Raw genomic sequence first — 17805 nt, 5'->3', positions numbered from 1 at the left:
ATCTGCATTTGATTGTAAAAAATTAAATATTTGCTTAACTACACCTAATATGCACAGATAATGTTATAAGTAACTCAGGGACTTCATCAACATTCAATACAACGCATGCAATTTGCGTTGCAGAAACGTCAGAAAATTTTCCATAATTACATCTAATTATCATATTTCTTTTGTTGAATTTCTGAAACATGGCAGAAATGCTGCTGCAGATGGGGGTGTGATCCATGACCCTTACTAACCTATTCCTAATTTGTTGATTATACCGTCCCCAAAGTTCTCATCTGTTAGGTTGTACCAATGGGTAAAGTAAAGTGATTTATTTACGGTAAGAGATGAGGGAGTCCATCGGAACTAAATCAAATATAAAAAACTCAACTCAAATAGTAGGAGAAGCCCTCTAACTTAAAAAGTAGCAATAAATAATTAAAAAAAATCCCTGGATTTAAAAATTAATTTTACTTTTATAAAAACATAAAATGGTACAGTTTTAAAGGTTGCATATTTATCATAATTTTTTTTTTTTTGAAAAAGGAACTCTAGTCCAGTTTCATTTAAGAATAACACTGTCGTGGTACGCAATGAAAGGTAAATGAATTCAATCCGATGCGGTTGTCAGTATTATTAGCTCTGTGCATCGACGGTCGTTTCTGAGAATCACATTCAATTGGTTGTGGAAATAACCGAGTGAATAAATAGTTGCATAACAATATCTTGTAAGTAATTTATTAATTTAATATATAATAATATAACTTATTTTATATCACTCACGACGACCTATTTACAATAAAATAATAATTATAATCTTTATCATATCCAAAAAACTAATAGATTTCTCTACCATAGATTCCACTTTTTATATCTACTAATAAATATTATTTATAAGCTATATGTAATACAGTAATATAGGCTTAACATTATTAATTTAACAAAACACATTTTGCGTGTCGTAGTGCGTAATAAATTTTAATAAATAACATTTTTTAAATAGATTTCAATCGATGTACTCATCAAGATATCTATACAACCATGATATTTAGAGAGTTAAAATTTAATAATAATATTTTATTTACTAAGTAAATATCTGCTAAGAACAGTTTTTATAATTTTTTTACTCGTAATGGAGTTAAGGGGTGGTAAATAAAACGGATTTTATCAAACTTAAAACACTTATGTGTTTAAAATAATTCTCTTCAAGTATTTTTACGTCACGCAAAGCCGTAGAGGGATAATTTGTTAAAATATAAAAATTAAAAAAAATTGATTAATTTTAAAGTAAATAACAGACACATCACAACATACATTAGTGATGTAAAAAAATAATTAAAGAAAAATTGAAAATTCATCAACCATCTAATTGATTTAATACGTTAGTACAGATAAAAAAAATAATGATGAAAATAAGAAGTAAATAATTTTTTTCATGTCATTAATGTTATATGCAATATGAATATTTTTAAAACAGTTTGTTCTAATAAGGATAAAGTAGTTATAAATGTATAGATTATATATACATACACAGTTGGATGTAAAAAGCTGACGAATGTGGAACTTTTTTCTTATTTAAAACATTTTATTTTCTGATTTTGCGATAATTTGTATCATTTCTGTGTAGTTTATTCTCCGAATACTGTTGAGATATATTTCATATTTTCGAATTAATAATATCAAAATTATTATTAAATTTATTGTGTGTTCGCTGTTTTAAGAATAAACTATATGAATTATTACGTAAATGTGTGGATTGTAATTAATTGTTGTATAATATCTTATGTTAAATATTTTGTTTACCTCCCTTATTTACTTAATGCTTGAAGTTTATTCCTCTAGTTTTAATCTTATATATGATTACCACATATATACAGCCTTTGATACGAGTTACAGTAAAATTTGTACATTATTTATTACTGTCAGTATATTTTAATAAATGTAACCAATACTGGTAGCTCATTTAAAAAAAAAATTGAAATTTTCGTTGATTTATAGATATATGCCTTCCTATAGATTTCCGAAAAGACTGGTAGGAAAAAGTATACACCCAGCATCTTCTTAAGACTTTAATAAGGACGTCTGTTTAACTTCGTCGGTCCTGGCGATCTGTGGCTACCACTCCAGAACTCAATGTTCTATGAACTATGTCAATTATCTCCTTACCTACCAATCTTCTCTTTCCTGAATAGACCTCATAGAGAAACCCCTCTCCATGACTCGTTAAGCGAATGTGAACTTGTCAAAGATGGCCAAAAATGAAAGATCACGTTTCACTTAAAACATCACTGGCAACACTCATTTGTTCGACGTTACCTTTTTAAATTTTAACAATAGATTTCGTCTTAATCTCACAAACGAATTACAAATGAAACAATCATTATACATCCGTGAGAATGGTAATTGCGATATTATTTAACATTTCATTTCACAGATTAAAAAAAGATAATGGTCCTCGAGAGAAATCAAGATTCATCTTTTCCTAGAGTGTATGACACTTGGGAAACGGCAGACACGAAATGGGTGATCCAGGACCTTCCTCCAGAGGATGATGAAAATCTTATCGAACTATTAGCTGAACACCTATGTTCCGACGAAGTACTTTGTTCTGCTAGCGGTAAGGCATCTTTTAGTTTATCTTGTGTATTAGTAGTTTCTTCGTAGAGTTATGGCAATAAAGCATCATCATCAATAATCTCTTTCTACCTTAAAAAGGTCATCTGTCCACCATATGAAATTTAAAAATATTTGATTATAGAAGCTGGTTTCGGTTGAAATTGATGCTGTAACCCTGGGCGGCTTTTACAGCTTCATCGAAACTGAGTTCACGGAGCGGAAGGGTCTGTGAACTTAAAAATAGAACAGAAGCTGGACAGACGCATTCCAGCTGTACGATGACATTCGTACTTAGTGTACCGCTCTACCCGAGTAGAGCTGTGTAGTGTTTATGTAGTGTATACGGCCCTGAACGGCAACATAGACCACAGGCGAGCCAAGAATGGATCCAGATCCAACCTCGGTTCGCCCACGGTGTTCGCTGTTAGGATGCGGTCGGTACCTAAGAATATATAGGCTGTAAACCGATCGAAACTTCGGAAACAAAAATTTTTTTTTTAATATGACACTTTTCAGTCACATCAGTATATATTAAAAGTGTGTTCTATTAAAGTCTCGCATTAAAACTTTGCGACAAAAAGAAAGTTGGAGTTTCTTCCACCGCTCTTTCTTCGAGCCCCAATGCTTTCCGAAGTGGTTCGTCGGAACAGCCGACCTAGCCGTCGCTTAGCCCCCTCAAGTGTCGGTACCCTTGTGTCGGAATGCTATAGGGATATTATCGACAAGTGACATCCCAAAACAAAGTCTCTGAGAAAAAATAACACGAACACTAAAATATAGAAATAAAAGGAATATAGTAGTAGCAAAAATAGTGTAATAAATAGTATAATATAACATGATAATTACAAAGAAAATACGTGTTAAATATTTGAACAATAAATAATGTTGCAAAATAAAATAGTAAGGAAACCTAGAATGTAGTGGTTGAGGATGGATGTATGGCTAATGGAATGAAAGAGAAAGACTGGGAAAATTGTAGAATAAAAGAAACAGTACGGCAGATAAGATGATATATGAAAGAGAAGAATGATAATAATAAAAATATGAATAAATCATTAGAATTATAAAGTCCCTGTCCCACACGAGATAGGGGAACGAGAGGTCCCCAACAGCGGGGACCATATAAAAAAAAAGTCTCTGAGAGAGGGGGCCTAGGTGCCTAGTCACTCCGTGTAGCATTATGGCTTTACGACCTCAAAATTCAAAGAAATTGTAATATGTAGCGGCCAAAGCCAAGCCTCCTCAAGGAGCTGTCGAGCTTCGCTACCTTAACACAGGCTTTGGGTTAAGTACTCGCTGCGCTCCTCCTATCCCCCCCCCCCTTTTTAAGTGGAATTTACAGATACCGCTTAAGCAATAGTACACAGGTCAAAAACAGAATATTTTGCGTCAAGCTTGTTGAGTAGTATAAGTCAGAGGTGACCAACCTTTTTAATTAACGGGCCAATTTAAATTTAGAAATCGTTTGGTTTGCCGCACATAATAAAACCTTTAGTAATTAGTGAAAATAAAAAAAGTTTAATAAAAGTTAATCGCGCAGGCGCGTCGTGTATTACACGTTTAAACAAGTCGCTATGTGAATAATTCACTACATTATAGTTCACATACCCTTCCGCTCCGTGAACTCGTGTCAGACGAAGCTATAAAAGCCATAAGTCTTGGCAATAACATCTTCTAAACAAAACAATAAATTGTTTAGATTTTGTTTGTACTACCATTTAATTAGAAAAAAATATTATTATAATATTTTTATAGCGAAATGCTAGGCGGGCAACAAAGACTTATTTAAAAGGCCGCAATCGGGCCGGGTGTTGTATATCTACAATAGAATAGATTTTAGAAATCAAACAAAAGTTCATCCACTTCCATTTGTTTTATGTTGACGTACCCAAAAATCCAACGGTTTGACTTCTCGTTTTTGGTAAGAGTCGCCAAGATTTGGAACGACCTGCCTGGGTCTATTTCCTGAAGAGTTGAACTCTGGAGCCTTTAAGAGTAGAGTAAACAGGTTTCTTTTGGATGGGCATGTACCAGCTTCGTCTTCATCTACACTTTCCATCAAATGAAAAGGAAGACAAACGCCTATTACAATACATTAAAAAAATTTAAGCCACGCTAATCTTTACACCTTACCGAAAGTTTATTTGGACTAGATAAATAGCTCTGAAAAATATTCTAACGTATTATATTGAGTTTTGAACAGTTAGTTTATAAATAGGCTATAAAAAGAATTCTTTTGTAATAACGGTCTTTGTTTGCTTATTTATTTTTAACGAACTGGTTAAGGTCGAATTAATCTTAGTCGTGAAAGACCTCGTGTGGACCAATAAAATGACCTTCCCTTTAAGTGGCCCTTCAATTATATCTCGCGTCAAACTTCAAGTACCCTCTGTGCGTTGGAAAAGGTCGCGTCACGTTTTTATATTGTTTACTATTGTTAACCTATTATCATCTGCTTTAACTTGAAAAATAGGCTTAATAAATGTATAGTTGTAATATATTACACATTCGATCCTACACGAGAATTAAAAAAAAACATAATTTATAAAATTTTGAAAAATTATTTAAGCATTTGTTTTCTAAATATTATTGCGACGTTATGAATCTAAATTTAGGTTATTTTGTTAGTTTTCTACAATGAAATTGAAGCTTAAAGAGGATCGAGTAGCAGTAGTTTCTTTACACCGTTGTGGTGAATCGTGGTCACTCGCATCTCATGTCTTAATGACAAGAAGAAATGTGGTCTGTCCTAATCCAAGATGTGGTCGATCTTAATCCACCAGCAAATATTTTTGAGTTGTTCTACGATGAAATAAAAGCTTAAAGAGGATCGAGTAGCAGTAGTTTCTTTACACCGTTGTGGTGAATCGTGGTCACTAGTATCTCATGTCTTAAAGACAAGAGGATATGTGGTCGGTCTTAATCCACCAGCAATTATTTTTAAGTTGTTCTACGATGAAGCGGAAGCTGAAAGAGGATCGAGTAGCAGTAGTTTCTTTACACAGTTTGGTTACTCTTGGTCACTCGCATCTCATGTCTTAATGACAAGAAGAGATGTAGTCGATCTTAATCCACCAGCAATTATTTTTGAGTTGTTCTACGATGAAGTGGAAACTTAAAGAGGATCGAGTAGCAGTAGTTTCTTTACACCGTTGTGGTGAATCGTGGTCACTCGCATCTCATGTCTTAATGACAAGAAGAGATGTGGTCGGTCTTAATCCACCAGCAATTATTTTGAGTTGTTCTACGATGAAGTGGAAGCTTAAAGAGGATCGAGTAGCATTAGTTTCTTTACACCGTTGTGGTGAATCGTGGTCACTCGTATCTCATGTCTTAATGACAAGAAGAGATGTGGTCGGTCTTAATCCACCAGCAATTATATTTAACAAGCGAATCTTAGTTTATTAAGTCACTAGCATGATTAAAATTGAAATGTAATTTCAAACATTGTTAAGTTTTATTGAAAACGAGGAGTTTTTGAGTTGAGTTTCAAGCGGGCTCCTCTCAACAGATCAGCATTCCATACTGATGGTAGCTTACTCCCGAACTGACTATTTTAGTGATGGAATTATTTGTAAAATATTAAAAATAAATAAAGATATTTTGAATTTAAATTTCGAACAGTTTTCTAAATTCAATTTCTATCCGATTTTACCTCTGCGCGTAAGAACTTCAGAGTGAACTTGAAGTTTACCGGAAGATATAATTATGTACTTGTTCTGAGGGCCAACTCGTTATTTATAAAATGTTTTTCAATTCGAAATCAATGTTTTATTGTTTGTTTTTTTTTTCCTTTATTTTTTTATTGCAACAGGCCAGTTTTGTTGATGTAAATAACAAATAAAATTATAACTATTAAAAATTATATTATTAAAAACATGAATTGTATATGAAAAGTAACTAGAAAGACGCGTGTTTATTTATTTTAAATAAACACTTAATAGGTCATTAATATAATATAAATTTTTTTTTATTACAATATAATTTACGTAACTCAAATAAAACAATATAACATAAGAGTTCAATTTGAGACAATGGAAAATTCCCTTTTATAATGTATGTATAATGATGACATAATAAAATAACAAAATGGCGGACGTATGCATATAGTTATTTTTAATCTGTGAGGAGATAAAAGAGGTAGTTCAGAAGTATAGTGCACATATAAATAATAAATGCAAATGTTATTCACTTAAAGTATATAAGGAGGAAAGAGACAAACATCATATCGTCTGTTCTTGAATATCTCGTGTGCGTCTTGTCAACCTTGTCCTCCTTACCACTTTTACATCAGACGGTAACAAACATATAATTGTCACATAATCAACACATATAATTCATTGTAATAATATTCATCATAATAATCAACACATATAATTGTAAAATAAGCTCGAATGATGATAATATTTATATTTCATGTCGTGAATTAAAACCAATTACTTAGATTAATAAATATTTATTTATACAGGATGATTGACTGTATATAAATCCTTTAAAGGTGTGAATGTATAGCTGATTTGCAGATAATTAATATATAGTGCACCCTTTCCAAATGTTATTGGTTTCGGATTATATACATACTACTACATAATATAGTAAGAAAAAGCGTCTTCAAAATTCGTGTAATAATAATTTTTGGTTATATCTTTACCTGTAGACTGCACTGCCAGAAATTATTGGCCTGTTGCATTACAACAGAAGAAAAATTATTGTAACATTTTTCCTAATGATTACTTTATACAAGTTGATTGTAAATAGGAATAATACACATATTCACAATTTTGAAGCTTTTACAACTGTAACCAATCACCCTGTATAAGACATGACATATTATTTACATATTATCTTAATATCTACTAACCCAATTCCGGTTTAACAATAATATAAATAAGGAAAGGACCAATATATAGCTACTTCCGCACATGCAGTCGTAGTCGTGCAATAAAGTGCACCGCCCGCCAGCCAATTACACCGATTAGTACCAAACACAGAGACTCTGTGTTTGGTACTAATCGGTGTAACATTACTCCTGAAGATGCCCCGTGGAGGGGTGAAACACGTGTTGACTGATTTAGCGTTGGTAGTTGTGTAATTCGCATTGTTTGCCGCATGCACATCTATCAGCGGGCTGGCGGGCGGTGAACCTTTTTGCACTACTACTGCTGCATAGCGGAAGTAGCTATATATTAGTCCCTTTCTTAGTTAGGATGGACCTCTTTGGCAAGGTAACGCCTGAATGTATTAGATCCTTCAAATTCATTATTGGTCTTCGATAATTCAAATACTGACCATTTTGCACTGTCTTCTTCGACTGGCTCATCCCATTCAGTTGGCAACCGTAGCGTTCGCCAATTTTTTATATATTGGTCCTTTTCTTACTTAGGATGGACTTCCGCAAAATAACGCCTGATTCCATTAAAAACAATATAACATCAAAGGATAAAGCATTCTATATGTAATGACATTAGATTTAAAATCGTGTACACTTAATTTTCAATTGCATTGCCTCTTTGACATATCTTTGTCATGAATTAACTTAATATGTCGGACATCAAACCTAAATATACCGTTGACCTAGCAGTATCTTAAGCCCGGAATCACTGCATATTTATGCTTCCACTTTGCATCTAATTATGAACCAAGTGGTACTATAATTAAGGTTGTTAATCATTTTAACATACCGATGACTATAGACTTCATTGATGGATGAATAGGAACGGTAGGAAGCGGCTATCGTCCAGTGTCTGGTCAACGCACGGTCACGCACTATGCTGCACTTGCCGTGGTTTATACTCCAGAGCCTTAAGGCTGTATTAGTCATCTGTCCCGCACGCTATATGGCCTATAATATATTACATACGATACATTCGTTCATTTATTATATCCTAATTTCTAATTCTATTCTTTAGAGAAAAACCCGAGTAATTACCATGACGATACGACTACACACTACACTACAAGGAAAAATTCTCCTCTAAATATCGCTACAACGCTACAAAGCTACAACCCAAATCGTTACGACTTTAAATACGTTGTCGGTCCGCTAAGAAACCTACTTACGCTACATCTACGAACCGGTCGCCAAACGAGAACCTTACGTCCCAAATGTGGGCCCCGGAAAGAGTGATGTGCCCTTAGCGCTTGCCACTTCAAACACAGCAATTCTTCAAATTACTTCGTCAACGCCACTTTAGACGAGTAATTCTTCAAATTACTTCGGAGACCTCAGTTTGATACATAGCCTCTCCATTGCTCTCTGGATGAACATAAATCTTCTTAGACCAAGGCTACCGTTATCTCTTCTCTTTTTTTTTAATGACCCCCGCTATTGGGGGCCTCTCGTACCCCTATTTATGGTGGGACAGGGACTTTATTTGCAATTTAATTTTTCACGTTATTTTTTATTTTCTATCTCTTCTTTCATATTTTACTTTCTCTTTCGGTCTATTATCTATCTTTCATGCTACATTTCTACTTTCTTACCCTTTTGCTCTGTTCATCTATCATTCTTTCCTCTTTTCTTTTTACATTTTGTCATTTTACATTTTTACTTATTTTCTATAATAGATTATATATCACATTTGAGTTTTATTTTATCATATTTTATCACATTTCTTATTGCATATTTGGATTTTTATTTTTTTGTATAACGTTTTTAACTATTTTCTTGCAACAAGCGAGGAATTCTTTCCTAGTTTCTTTTTCGCCTATCAGGGAGGCTATTGTCTCCTCCCTGATTTTAACGCCAGACCGGCACTCGAATTCGAGGCTACCGTTACCTACCACATCTCATGTATTTCTGGTATATCTATAAGTCATCACCAACAATACACACTCCACTAAAATAAATTAAAGATAATACTTTTAACAATAGAGGCAGAATATATAGTGCATACAATCTAAAAATTGTATATTTACTCTCAAACAAGTACGTGAACCTGCTTGCTTGTTCTTAATTCTTTAAAAAAACTTTTATCGACAGGCCTCAGCAATAATCCGAAAAGTGTGAAAGGGATCTGCGATTTCTGGAGAGAAAGCATTGCTAAACGCACTAGTCTGGCGTGTTATAAAGAAACTGGAGGAACAAGAAGCCTAGTTGGCGCCAATGTCTGCCTAATAGCAAAACGCGACGATTATTATGACTCTAGCAAGGTAGGTGTTATAAAGAGATTGGATACTTCGATACGTAAAACGTTGCAATGGTAGGTACCCTCTTAGATATGGCCACAACGACATTTTTTTTAAACCTTTATAAACGAAACATTTGACCTATGCCTCGCTTGATCATAAGCGATAACGAGATTTACAGTCGTACATGCTTGCCTAGAAGAAACCTATTCACTCTTTTCTTGAAGACTCCAAAGTTATAATTATCTGGAAAAAATTACTTCGGTAGGCAGTTCGCAATACAAAATTATCAGCAAAACGCTGTCGTGAATCTGTGCGTTTTGTTGTCCGATGGAAGAAAGAATATGGGAGAACTAATTAATGTAATTCCGGTGCATATTCTCTAAAATACAGTGTATAGAATACAGATAAAATAAACTAACACAATCGCTTGCGGTCCACCTTATAGGAGATTTACCGATGCCGGGTCTACTGGCTCGTAGAGGCCACTTGAGAACATTTCAGCCCCAACAATCGTCGGCTGCACGAGAAATAGGCTTCAATCACTGCCACTTCAGACAAGTCATTCTTCGAGCTACGCCGGTGACTAATTCTTCTGCAAAGCTCAAAACATATCCTACTCTACTGTTCTGTGGATGATTGTAGGCTTTCCAATAATAATATTCTAATAAAAAGGGACGTCCATAGTGTGACAAGGCACCGTGAAAAACTGTCCGTATCAAAGTTTCTACTGCAAAGAATCTCTAATTCATTTGTAATAAACGGAATCATATTTTTTAATAAAATTCTGCGTAACATTATTGTACTACCATTTACAAAATTTAAAACGAATATTAAAAGTAAAATGATGGAAAGGGCTTATTATTAAATAAAGGAATATTTAAAAGACGGGAACATTTGGCCATGATGTCGCTTGATTATTTTGATTTCATTTAGGCTATATCTGATAAAGTTTATGTACAAATCTGTATTGCTAATCTTTATTAAAAGATGTGTTGGTATAGAGTTTCTTCCTGCTTCTTCTCCACAACTATAATACCTTGCGAAGCAGAGTGAAAAATAATTCGACGATCTCTAAGAGTCCTGTTAAAAGTTCCAATAAATAAATTTTATCTTTATCTTTTCTAATCTTTATCTTATATAGCCTATTGTTAGTCACCACGACTAGGATCCATATGTCATCACTGGCAACACGCATTTTATTTATAATTTATTTTTGCACCAATAATGTATCACAATACATTAAAACATGTTATTGTGCGGTTTTTATGTCAAGTTTATATCATGTATTCCTCAAATGTTTAAACGCAAATGAAAACAACAATCATTATATATGATTGCAACATATATGTTTAATCTTTAATATATCTAAAGCTAATGTTTGAAGAGTATCATTATGTCTAATAGCTTGTTGATAAATATTTATTATTTGATAACGTACATGCATAATTATGTTTATCTTTTGTAATTATTTATCTAATATTAAAATGTTCGATAAATAATTACGGGTACGGAGGTTTAGCTTTTTATTATTTTGTCAAGTTACTGACGGATTGTTACTTGTTTAAAGTTATTAGAGGACGACTAGGTGACCAAAGTCCATCCTCACAATAAGTCATTTCTCGACTAATTCAAGATGAAGAAAAGGCTCTTCACTTCAGCTCGGGTTCAATAAAATAGGGCATCGTTCAATAATCCCTGTCTGTCATAAGATGTGACAAAAAGAGCGACAGGTTTGCGGCTGTTGAGAACAGAAGCCATGAAGGTCCACTGAACAAGGACCCGAAGAGAGATGCAATGAGAAGTGGTATGCTCAGGGAAGTTAGAATTCTCCCTGGGATTTATCTTGACACATTGGAGCGACAATTACGAAAGTCATGGCAGATCCGGAGATCCCTCCAAAATGTCGGAGGATGACCACGGAAGGTTAAAGCTCCTCGCAATATGTTACCAACGAATCTTAAGTTGTTTTTACCTCGCCCACAGACAACTTGATTGTCATCACCATTTTATTTCATGGACACCCATTGGAAGGCGTAATCCTTCCCCAAACATATCTTTTTTTTTATGACCCCCGCTATTGGGGGCCTCTCGTACCCCTATTTGTGATGGGATAGGGACTTTATTAGCATTTAATTTATTCACTTAATTATTTTATTTTCATTCTCTTCTCCCCCAAACATATCTATTGGGATATAACTAGATAACTTTGAAGATATACTGGTGATAGGGAAGCTGGACAGAAAGAGGCCAAATGTCCAAAAAATCTTACTGGCTTTTCTAATCAAATCAAATAAATAACTGGACTTCATATCAATACTCCTCTGAGGAAAGTTTTTATTAACCAATTCTGTACGTTATGAGAATCATATATATATATATATATATATATATATATATATATATATATGCGGATCGTTGTCTAACTACTAGCACAATCTGTTGACACCGGCCGAAATTATAATTCCGGCATATATAATATATGTAAATGCTTGAATGTTCGAGACATTATTATTTAAACTAAAAATATAATTTTTTATCCATAGTTGAAAGTTAATTATGTTCATATATATATATATATGTATGTAAATATATATAAATATCAGCGTCTTTGCAAAATAAAACTACTTCTCTTTTTTTCACTTTTTATGGTGAGAAACATGGTTAATTATAATTAAATTATAATTTTTGATTTCAGTTAGAAGGAGAGGAATGGGTGAACGTTTACAACGGTCTCGAATTTTTGAAGACAAAATGCGATCCTTTCAAATACCTGAATGTGGACGTTTTATTGATTGGAATGGGATTGGTCGTGAAACGGGAATGTAGGGGCGACAAGCTTGGCTCTAGAATTCTGAACGCAAGGTGTGTGTATACCTGTTAATTATATTGCAATATATATAGCTACAGTGGTCACAATAACAAACACTTGCGATCGTAAGTCACATGATTAGATTCTACAAATACAGTTATATATAATTCACTCTTTATATATAGAATTGACAATGCTCACAAAGAAATTTCCAGAGGATTGGTAGCAGCATCCTCTGCGTACCATAATAACACATTGCGATCGCCAATCCGCCTGCCAGACGTGGCGATTATGATATATCCCCTCGTAGATATCTTTAGAGTAGGTCTATTCCTTGCATTGGGCTTGAACGACCGATGTATAGCCTTAAATAAATGTTAATGAATCTCATTACTGATAATGCAAGTAATATATTGTTTATTAGCTTAAAATAGGTCGCCCGATATATAATTAAATTTATATCGTGTTTATTTTGGTCATTTGGATGTATTATTTGTCAATAACTCGTTTATTTCTTTCACTTCTACCATAGGTTTTATGGTTATCATAATTTGAGTCATAAGACTTCCACAGCTGGACATAGGTCTCCGGCAAACCTTAACAATAGGACAGTTTGGAAGCGGCCTGCATACAGCGTGTTTCGATGACCTTAATCGGGTGATGAGTCTACCTTGTGGACGGGTGTCTTACTCTCTCCATAGCTCTACTCTGATCAAATACAAACCAGCTGGACATGGGCCATTTCAAAAAAATATGGGGGATGCCAAGGTCCAACAGTGGCTGACTTACGGCCGAAATAATGATACGTTCTTAACTATCCAGGCCTAAGAGACGGCTTGTATTTCAGACTAAAGCTAAAATATTATAGGAGGAAGCAATTCTTGATCATAATGAGATAAAACCTTTGGATGTTTCTTCCGCTACATCTCCCGCCGTTAATGCTTTACGAAGTGGTTGTAATGTATTTTTAAGGACCCCACTATTAGGGGCATCACGTACCCCTAACTAGTTGTAATGTTAGCGAAGCAACCCTCAACTAAAGAAGGGAAGAGGTTTTTTTTGGTTTCGGGGGGAGGATCTTCCGCGCGTTCAAAATGCCTCGCCTCTGGGGGGAGGACAGAGGTATGTGGGATTCCTACTCACTAAACCCCCTCCCCGGTGATCGCCCTTTGCGCTGTTCGGAGTAGCGCAGTATCTCCCGGTCAGGGATTGCCACGCAGTCTTCCCTCGCGCCGTGCTATTTTCGATAGCCCGTCCCGGGGTATGCGTGTATACACTACCCCCGAAACCCTCGTGGTACTATCACGATGGTTCGAGACCACGCCGAACCATCGTCCGCCTCAGAGTCGCCGAAGCTAGTGGGAGTTTAGAGCCTCCACCCTAAACTCCCGCGACTCCGAAGGCTCCGTTTATGGTAGGGGAGCACCATTCACCGGAGGGCCGTCGCAAGGCGCGTCCCTGCGCTGACGGCGTCGTCTTCGAGCGGGATCTATCCTTTGCCAGGGAAGAGGTCCCTTAACTTAACAATTTAGTAAGTTGAGGGTTGACCCTCACGGGCGTCTCGGATTCGAAAGGATAAAAACATATTGAGTGTCAGGCTATGCAGATCACAACTCGAGGCCACTTTTGATTGTCACCCCAAGCACCGTCTGTGTAAGGAATTTTAAAGCACGGCGGTCTGCCAACCCGGTACTGCAGGTGAAACCTTTTTAATTATTTTACATAAACGAGGTTTAGGCTAGTTGTATTCCGACACCGCCTCCTTAAGCCTGTGAAATGTAAATGCCAATAAACCAACAGTAAATACAGACCGTAAATAATCCATTCTGAGATAATATTTATATGTTAAAAAGTTAAATCACGAGATATTTAAAAAGGATTTGTCTTTCAGAGAGCCACTATGCAAGCACTTGGGGATTGCAGCAACGTCGACCGTATTCACAGGTGTTGGGTCCCAGATATCTGCCGCCAGATGCGGCTTCATATCAATCGGTGAAGCAACCCTCGGCGAGATGGCTGAAGCAGGTCTTAATTATCCAAAAAACGATCAAAGAGTTGTCAAACTTATGGTGAAACAGTTTAAAAATATTCAATAGATTTTACATGGAAAAAGGTTTAATTGGTTAATGAGAATATTTAATAATCTTTTTTAAATTTATTATCTTTTACTAAATTTGAGTATCTAATATATAAGATAATGAAAACTACCTTTCATTAAAAATTTTAAAAACTTTTATTTTTAATTTGACCACAGATTAAAAAAATTTCTTTCCTTCATTCTAATCATGGCGTTCTCGTGGTCGTAGCAGAACGTGGCCATTATTAATTAATTTTAAAATAGGCAATTTTGAGGGCATGATAATTTTTTTTCAAAAAATAAGGTTATTTCATAACACCATCAACTGGCTTTTTCATATGTTACCTTTCTATAGTGTAACGCCCTCTAGGGTACGATGCCTTCCGCTGGAAAGCTCTATCATAAATAATAGGACATACGCATATATGTAAATATTTTTATGAATTTTTAAGAATTAGAATTTTTTAATTTTTTAGAATTAATCATAAATTATAATATTGTGACTAAATTATGTGATAAATAAATAAATATAATAAACAAATTCGACGTTTGTTTTAATTGCTAAAATTTTGACACTTTCATACCCAAGAATTATTTATTCAACATAGGATGGATTAAGATTTCGGACAAGTGTTACCACCCTAATAGAGTTATTACCTAGGCTATAGCAACTGACGAAGTCGAGGTTTGGCCGACTAGTGTGTCCTTGTTTCGGAATGGTAACCGGATATTGTCGATGAGTAACAGCTGAAAGCGAGGTTCCATCATGGGGGCTTTTTAGGGCCTCACGTTTTTCTTTATTTTTTAAGATAAGGTCTTTTATTTCGTTGATTTTACATTTATTATTTTTTATTACTCTATTATACTCCTCTTTCATCCTCCACATTTTTTCACTTTCTGTGTAACTTTTTTTTATATTCTTTACATATATCGCGTTAGATTCTTCGCCACATTTACAACGCTGTATATACAGTCACATTTTTAATTTCCTTTCTTAATTTTTTTTTTATTTTTACATATCTTTTCATACTAAAATTCGTGAGGGCCTTGTGTAATCACTCCTTGGAGCATCCGCCGAGCCGATCTAAGAGCTCGGCTCCTTCTAAATTTTCAGGAGCTCTCGTGCTTAAACACATTCAAAGAGATCTTAGGCTAGAAGCCTTCAGCGCCCTGTCGTCTCGAACCCTCGGAATCTGCAATTTGCTTGATCAGTAAGAGTAGTCTAAAAAAAGCCTACAAGAAGTTTACCATCTTTTCAGATTTTACTACCTATGTATGTTTTGTTATAGAGCTAAAATAAACAATTTAATTTACTAATGTTTGCACATTAATGAAGAATAAACATCGCGTACAGTTCCCGCCGATAAATATTGCACATCGACCTTTGGAAAGAGACAATCGGCTAATTTCGGCTTCATAGAGCATTATCTCTGTCTCCATATATAGATGAATGATTTCTCTTACGGCATAGTGCATTCACTCGTTATCCCGGTAAAAACTATTTTGCAAAGCCATTGTTTAAATCAAATCAATAATGACGCTGAAATGTAAATTTTAATTTGCCGCCATTTTGTGAAAATAAACACAAAAAAAGACAAAACGACACATGGGTAGTGTGGGCAAAGCCGATTGTCTCTTTCCAAAGTTCTATGTGCAATATTTATCGGCGGATACTGTACTGATATAGCTCAAGCTCGCACATACTGTGACGTAGGTAGTAAATGTTTATTGAAATATTATCTACAAATATTGTCTAACGAGTGGTATTATGTTGATAACTATATTAAATCGTTTTAGTTTATCTATTTTAATTACATAAAACACTTGTATGAAGTTAACTGCACGAGTGCTCTATACAGAACTAAACGTACTCGTAAATAATAATATTCCACAACATATCTCACACCTTTCTATAACTAAAATTATAAGTGTAGTAAGAAAAGGACCAATATTTAGCCACTTCCGCACATGCAGTGGTAGTCGTGCAATAAAGTGCACGGCCCGCTAGCCCGCTGATAAATGCGTATGCGGCAAACAATGCCAATCACATAACCGCCACCGCCAAATTACTCAACACGTGTTTCACCCCTCCACGGGACATCATCAGGTTATGTTACACCGATTAGTGCCAAACACAGAGACTGCATGTGCGGAAGTGGCTAAATATTGGTCCTTTTCTTACTTAGGATGGACTTCCGCGAGGTAACGCCTGATTCTATTAAATATATAAGTGTAGTATTAAATAAATCACATCGCATTGAAGAGTTTTAGTTGTTCTAAATATGTGGAACTTGGTTTGTTCACTCTATTATTTTTTGTTTTTATTTTAAAAGAAATACTGTTAGGTTAGGTTAGGTTAGACCAGAAAGGCCTACTTTTCTCAGCAGATTAGTATTCCAAACCGGCGGTAGATCACTGCTTATACTGTGATCAAAAAAAAAGTGAAATTTTCATTTATAATTCCCGGGTATTATTAGAGGCAAATATTTTTTTCTAGGTTGGTAACACTGTCTATAGCATTTGTCAAGCGTCTGTCAAAAATTGACGATCATTTGACTCAGCTCAAACCATTTTGAAGGATGTTTTATGTCCCAAAATACCAAAACTCCTAAATTTTTGAAAAAATAAAATCGTCAAAAACTCAACGCTTATTTCCGTATTCTCCGCAACCACCGTATTCGCCTTATTTGGTTCCGTGCGACATCTGGCTAATAAGTATATTCAAAATGGAAAAAAAATCACCTTACTTTTTATTCACTGGCTCTTCTTTATCTTGGAACCGTGTTCCACTAAGTTTTTTTTTTTATTTGTCTGAATAAATGAAAGTCATAGGACTATGGTGCCACTTCGAATTGTAAGAATGATCCAACAATACCACACAGGTCATATATGAACGATTTCTCTTACGGTATAGTGTGTTGACTCATTATCCTGGAAAAAAACTCTTTTGCAAAGCCACTGTTTAAATCAAATCAATAATGACGCTGAAATGTAATTTTTAATTTGCTGCCATTTTGTGAAAATAACTGCATGTTCATCATGCATACAGATTAAAAATTAGTAGAGTTCTAATTTTGAATTATAAAAATATTTTTAGTAATAACTTTAAACTAGCCAGTTCTTTAAACATTCGGTGCTACTCACCGATCTTAAATCCGTAATAAAGCTGAAACGTCATTTTAATTTG

General features: G+C 34.7%; 1 protein-coding gene across 1 annotated transcript; it reads left to right on the top strand.

Moving 5' to 3' along the window:
- The first annotated feature begins 2425 nt into the window (after positions 1-2425).
- On the top strand, positions 2426-14652 carry LOC137929665 (uncharacterized). The gene is made up of 4 exons (XM_068772715.1): positions 2426-2602; positions 9584-9753; positions 12428-12594; positions 14433-14652. The coding sequence occupies exons 1-4, from the start codon at positions 2434-2436 to the stop codon at positions 14635-14637; spliced, it is 711 nt and encodes a 236-aa protein (XP_068628816.1). The 5' UTR covers positions 2426-2433; the 3' UTR covers positions 14638-14652.
- Positions 14653-17805: the final 3153 nt, after the last annotated feature.

This window comes from Battus philenor, unplaced genomic scaffold (genome assembly GCF_028537555.1).
Source record: "Battus philenor isolate CCGP_79_NKW_IND1 unplaced genomic scaffold, ilBatPhil1.0.hap1 SCAF_5, whole genome shotgun sequence".
In the NCBI taxonomy this organism is placed as follows: domain Eukaryota; kingdom Metazoa; phylum Arthropoda; class Insecta; order Lepidoptera; family Papilionidae; genus Battus; species Battus philenor.
Note: the sequence above shows the minus strand (reverse complement) of the source record. Positions and strands in the feature narration are given on the sequence as shown.

Excerpts from the sequence above, each read along its gene's own strand:
- LOC137929665 (XM_068772715.1), top strand. The coding sequence starts at position 2,434 with ATGGTCCTCGAGAGAAATCAAGATTCATCTTTTCCTAGAGTGTATGAC. Across the intron at positions 2,603-9,583 it reads AGTACTTTGTTCTGCTAGCG|GCCTCAGCAATAATCCGAAA; the intron begins GTAAGGCATCTT and ends TTTTATCGACAG. Across the intron at positions 12,595-14,432 it reads TCTAGAATTCTGAACGCAAG|AGAGCCACTATGCAAGCACT; the intron begins GTGTGTGTATAC and ends TTTGTCTTTCAG.